The 2,186-nt window shown below is 40.1% G+C and overlaps 1 protein-coding gene across 2 annotated transcripts in view; it reads right to left on the bottom strand.

The window, feature by feature from the left end:
* Positions 1 to 2,186, bottom strand: part of LOC107674651 (ribonucleoprotein PTB-binding 1-like) — a 29,547-nt gene that overhangs the window by 11,941 nt on the left and 15,420 nt on the right. For both annotated transcript variants that reach the window (XM_016468691.1, XM_016468690.1), the window contains exon 7: positions 1,910 to 1,988. In XM_016468691.1, coding sequence (XP_016324177.1) covers positions 1,910 to 1,988 — 79 coding nt within the window. The remainder of the gene's footprint in view (positions 1 to 1,909; positions 1,989 to 2,186) is intronic.

The raw sequence follows: 2,186 nt of genomic DNA on the forward strand, positions 1-2,186 counted from the left end.
TACTCTTTTGGAAGGCCAAACAAAGTAGTTTCACTTTCACAACGAAACAGCGTCACACACCACGGCCTTGAGTGAGCCGCGGCCTAGAGTATACGGAGGCCGGCTTGAGTGAGCAGAGGCGGGTGGGCCTGAGAACAGTGCGGCCGGCGGATTCAACGAAGGAGCGTCCGGCGGGCTTGCGGCACTCAAAAGAGAGGAAAAATTGAAATCGCATCATGAGACCTCTTTAAAGCCACATTAGTTTGAACTTCTGATAGTGTTTTCTGTGCGCACACAACCAAAGCACACGCACAGAAAGCAGCCGTCACACGGCATGCGAGTACTAAACTAAGTTCTCTTCATGTCTTATTGCGCTTAAACTGTCAAATACACAAAAGTTTGTTAAAAACACATGAGTTACAAAAACAGTTGGTTATGTCTGTGAAAGTAAACAGCTGGGAAAGAAATCGCATTATATTAGATCTTTGTAGCAGCAGCGTAATATACAGTAAATAAATAAATCAATCCACTGCTCTCGTCTCCTCTGAGGCTGGGACTCTAAATAGTGTTCTGTGCTCGTCTGTGCAGCTAACGATAGAACAGTTAACATGCTTTGCTCGAACTTTTGCTATGGCACTAAAACTGGTACACCGTTGTCGCGGCACTGTAAGTGGAAACGTGCAGATAAAGGGGCGGTGATATTATAATAAGATCCCTTTGTCACGCCACTATTAGATCTGTGTGGCAGCAGCGTAATATACAGTAAATAAATAAAACCACTGCTCTTTTGTCTCCTCTGAGACTGGGACTCTAAATAGTGTTCTGTGCTCGTCTGTGCAGCTAACGATAGAACAGTTAACATGCTTTGCTCGAACTTTTGCTATGGCACTAAAACTGGTACACCGTTGTCGCGGCACTGTAAGTGGAAACGTGCAGATAAAGGGGCGGTGATATTATAATAAGATCCCTTTGTCACGCCACAAAGGGAGCGAAATCTGACGCACTCGTTTTCTCAGACGCTTGCTGAAAAAGGCTTACCAAAACAAAGTTACTGGGTTAATCTTTTTCACGTTTCCTGGGTTGGTAAATGCACCGGGGACCCGTTTATAGCAATTAAAACCGGAAAAAGTCAGATTTTCATGATATGTCACCTTTAATACCACTTTTTGTAATTAATAGACATTAGGGATGCATATAATTGGATAGTAAACTGGCAGTAGTATCAGTAGACATGTAAACTGACACTGAGACCATGTACATACTGCAAATAATTCTGCTGTCTTTTCACCTTTTAGTGCTTAAACCTGTCCTGCACACAACAATTCAACATTCTAAACTTGTCAGTTAATGGTTAATAGTCAGCTACCAGTCAGGAAAATTTTATTTTTCTTTGCACTGCAGCCTAGTAAAATGATTGCTACCAAGCAGGGTTAAAGCTTGTTTTATTTCAAGTAATGAACCATTTTTAAAAATGGTTTGAGTTTATTATATTTTATTTCAAATAATGTTTTTTTCAGCTAGTTTCCAAGACAATGTGTAACTTATGTAGTTTAAATACTAAAATAATAAAAACTAAAATGAAAAACTAAAAAAAAAAAACTAAAAAACTAATATATATATATATATATATATATACTGTGGCGGCCCGCTTAATCTGTCCCGCCACAGTTTCATAATAAACCGAATATATATTTATACTTATAACTAGTAAATAACAACAAGTTCTTTAACGTTGTGTTTCACGCCATTGCTTTGGCAAGTATCGGTCAAATGAATTAAAACCGAAAGCGTAATATGACTTATCAAGTCTGCTTGCGCTGCTTGTTTCAAAGTGAAGCGCGCACATTGCACAGCGCACGCGATCGGCTCGTGATCTGGTGTTTGTTTCAAATGACTGTGGAACAAACAAATTGTTACAAATGTGTGGTACCTTGAGACATCTCTCCCAACATGTTAATGCATTGTTGGAGAGGAAGAGCAGCCAGAGGATTTTCACTCAACAGTCCAGCCTGTGGAAAGACAGAACTGCATTAGTTTGACACACACACACACACACACACACAAGGGCTGTGTATCACCAGCAAAGTCACGATACGTATCACGATACAGAGGCCACGATACGATACGGGACTGCACTAAATTTCACCTCAGCAGAATTTAGTAAACAGCTGTTTATTAAACACTGCATACTATAGTGCCATTTCTAA

This window comes from Sinocyclocheilus anshuiensis, unplaced genomic scaffold (genome assembly GCF_001515605.1).
Source record: "Sinocyclocheilus anshuiensis isolate Anshui unplaced genomic scaffold, SAMN03320099.WGS_v1.1 scaffold152, whole genome shotgun sequence".
NCBI lineage: Eukaryota > Metazoa > Chordata > Actinopteri > Cypriniformes > Cyprinidae > Sinocyclocheilus > Sinocyclocheilus anshuiensis.